Source organism: Ipomoea triloba, chromosome 10 (genome assembly GCF_003576645.1).
Source record: "Ipomoea triloba cultivar NCNSP0323 chromosome 10, ASM357664v1".
In the NCBI taxonomy this organism is placed as follows: Eukaryota; Viridiplantae; Streptophyta; class Magnoliopsida; order Solanales; family Convolvulaceae; genus Ipomoea; species Ipomoea triloba.
Genome location: NC_044925.1, coordinates 24,925,542 through 24,929,063, shown reverse-complemented (window position 1 = coordinate 24,929,063; position 3,522 = coordinate 24,925,542). Strand labels below are relative to the sequence as shown.

Sequence of the window (3,522 nt, the reverse complement as noted above, 5' to 3'; positions counted from 1 at the left end):
ATGAAGATCAGAGGTAGGCAAATTGTTTTTTTGGTAAATGATGCTAGGCAATTGACTTTGATTGAGTTCAATTTACGTAAAGAAGTCTAAAATCTTATTAAAATTCAAATTTAATTTCACATTTATGAAGAGTTAAATCTTATTACAGCTCAAGTCGACTCCACATTATTCAGAATTGAATATAGACAAGCCGTATCACAATTAAGATCAATTTTACGTTAACCAGGACTAAATGTGATTATTATATGACAAGGTTATGGCATCATTGGTATTGTACCTTAAGCAAACAACCCAATTGTGTACAAAAATGTTAGGAATGTGAGTAGAAAAATGGTAGGATTTACATCTTATTGAATGTACCAAAACAACCTCCAACACCCACTTTGTGGACTAGAAGGAAAAAATGTGAATACAAAGCTAAAACCAAACTCATGTGTCTAATTCTCTTTGTACAAATTCTAAGCCAAAATACACATGAAACACAGAGGGATGGAAACTGATGAGATGACCATAATCTTTAACCAAATGAAAGAATTAACCAAAAACTAAACTGTTTTATCAATCATCTAACTGTGGATGCAACAGTATGAGCCCACCATTTGAGACTGTCTTTCATGTTAACCTCATTGTTCATTGCAGGGATTCTCCAGTTCATCAACTGGTTCTTCTTCCTCTCTTCTTTCTCCATAGCCTCCCAAGCTTCAGAGAGATAAGGTCGAGCTCTGGCAGGTTTATTAGGTGTCTTTTTCTCCTCTTCTTCTTTCTTCCCCAGTTTCTGCAGCCCGGGAATGATCTCAACCAGGCTCGAATTCACATCTTCTTCAGAGAATTCAAACCCCAGATCCATAAACCCTTTCAGCTCCTGAAACTCAAGCTCCGATAAGCTCTTGCTCAGTGATCCCTTCTCGCCTTTTCTCCCCCTCCTTTTCCCCCTGTTCCCCCTCTTCACTTTCTTCTCCGTCTCCGGCGTCGATCGGAAATGCGATTCCGGGAGGACTGAGACCGGGGAAAAGGAATCGGAATTGTACCCGGAATTGGAGCTCAAAAGCTCAGCCTTTGACCTAGTTTCAACCACCAATTGGCTTGGAAATTCCTTCCATTCTGAGGAAATTTCCTTGATTTTGAGATCTGGGTCTGTTTCAGAAGTCGAGGAAGATGATGGGTTTGGGCGTTTCTTGAGAATTTCGAGATGGAACCAGCATGAATCGAATAGGGTTATTGCAGCCTCAGGGTCCATTAATGGAGGCTGAATAAGATGGGGAAGGTATCTAAGGTCAGAGGCTTAATTTGAGTGAAAGATTAATTAAGGGGAAGACAAATTTTAGGGCTATATATACTGATTTTCTTGACCAAATTACCCTTCCCGCACTGCTTATATTGCAGAAAGGCTTCTACCTGTTTTGAACTTTTGATTGATCAACACGTTATCCCGTGTCGCGTTATCACATTATTTTTTAGCAACACTTCTACTATTTTAACAAATAAATAAAAAAAACTGCAAAAAAAGTGCTCAAATATATAATACATTATTCGCATGTCACTCAGTGTTGCAAAAATCTCATCTAGGCGTCATTTAATTCCCACCTAAGTGCTAGGCGTTAGTCGATAGCCGAGTGTATCACCTTAAATGGTGGTCTAGGCAGCTGACCGGCTAGGCAACCACCTAGGCCGCTTAGGTGCTGACCGCCTAGGCCTCTTAGGCGCCGACCAGACCTCCTAGGCACCAACTAGGCCACCTAGTCGGCCGATTAACTATTGTTATTTTTTTTTAATGGGTTATTTTACTCAAAACAACAACATTTTGAGCGAAATAAATTAAACGGTACAATTAGGTTAATATTTAATATTTTAGTATTAACTATTAAAGTATTATATAATTTATAATTGTTAGTCTTTAAAAAATTAAAATACTTAAACAAATTAAAAAAGAAAATTAAGCGCCTATTAATTCCCACCTAGACGTTCTAGGCATTAGGCGCTCCCGAGCGCTCGAGGAGCACCTAACAATTTTTTCTAACAATGATATCACTAATCACTATATCAGAATGTAAAAAGTTCAAATTTTGTTAATAACCACTTAAAATTTTATTTTATCAGTAATTACATGATTCGAGAACGATTTATATCATTCACCAGGTTTTAGGACGAGCAGTGAGGACCCAGATCTCCCCACCCGTCTCCAACCTCAAGAAAGCAAAGTAATTAAAAGGGAAAAAGACAGCAAATTGACATAGATACCAAAATGTAATTATTATGTGTATTTGTCCATGAAACCAATAATTAACTTATCACATCCGTGTCATAATAACGTAGCAAATGATCAACTATGTATGTATAATGTATTATGTACTAAAAATTAGAACTTTCCAGAAAATTAACATAATTGTATATGCGTACATATGTGTGTATAACGTTATAAAATACACACAAATATAATATAGAGAATAAATAGATAATAAATAGATACTTGTGCGCAGTGAGCAAAGGTCTACCCTCTATGTTCAGTTGAGTTACTATGATTTACATACTCCGATAAGCTTTGTCGAGCCAAGGCGTGGGAGGCCTTGGGATTGTGGATTCAACCTTTTGGGAGAAAAGAATAAATAGATAGACTACCCATTAGATGAATAAATTCTACTTTTAACAACGGCAATAGGGATATTTATTGATCTTGCACGACTATATCCGATCCACATTAATTACGATTCGCAAGTAGGCTAGGTGACCGACCCAAACCGACCTTCTTAGTAGTCGGTGACCCTGCCTAATTTTAACCATTCACTTATTGCTTTGCCACGTCCCACCATTCTCGATCAATGTGTCTTGGAAAAGTGGCGCGACCGACCTTAATACCCATTGCCATGCCACCAGTACGTGTAGCCAAATAAGGGAAATCCAACATGTGCCCACTGGAACGCCTATAAAAATCGCCCTAGGCCCCAGCCTAAATTAAAGGAGACTATTGGAGAGAGTAAGATTAGAACTAAAATAAAAGGAAGGGGTCGGGGGTCTCTTGTGTAACACACCCTCTGCATACTGTTCGATCATAATATTAATAAAGTAATTTATTTATTTTCAATCAACTCGGTCTCCCACTTATTATCATGTCGTATTTACGTTATCAAACGATATAATGTATATATAGTTCCGCTTTGTAAGGCTCGCAATTGATCTGATTTATTTAAAGGCATTGTATGTAATTACTTTAATTGTTGTAATGAATTTACTTAATGATGATAAAAATTAATGTACATTAATTAGTTTAATTACTAAAATGGTCTCTCGATTATAGTCATTTTACCACTTTAGGTCTTAACTTCAAATTTTATATTTAATAATGTCCTTAACTACGAAACTTATAATTGATCGACCATCTTGATATTTAATTATTTACTAAACCCGAAAACACAACACTTAGACATGTGTGTTTAATACAACCCTCACGAGACCCATATGGTCTCCCTACAAAATCGAGCGAAAAGAGAGAGAGAGACAGAGAGTAGAGGAACCAACCATACATAT

At 36.9% G+C, this 3,522-nt stretch overlaps 1 protein-coding gene across 1 annotated transcript; it reads right to left on the bottom strand.

Moving 5' to 3' along the window:
* Positions 1-562: 562 nt before the first annotated feature.
* LOC116033359 lies at positions 563-1,237 on the bottom strand. Its single transcript, XM_031276108.1, has one exon. It carries the CDS (start codon positions 1,235-1,237, stop codon positions 563-565), a length of 675 nt encoding a protein of 224 aa, XP_031131968.1.
* Positions 1,238-3,522: the final 2,285 nt, after the last annotated feature.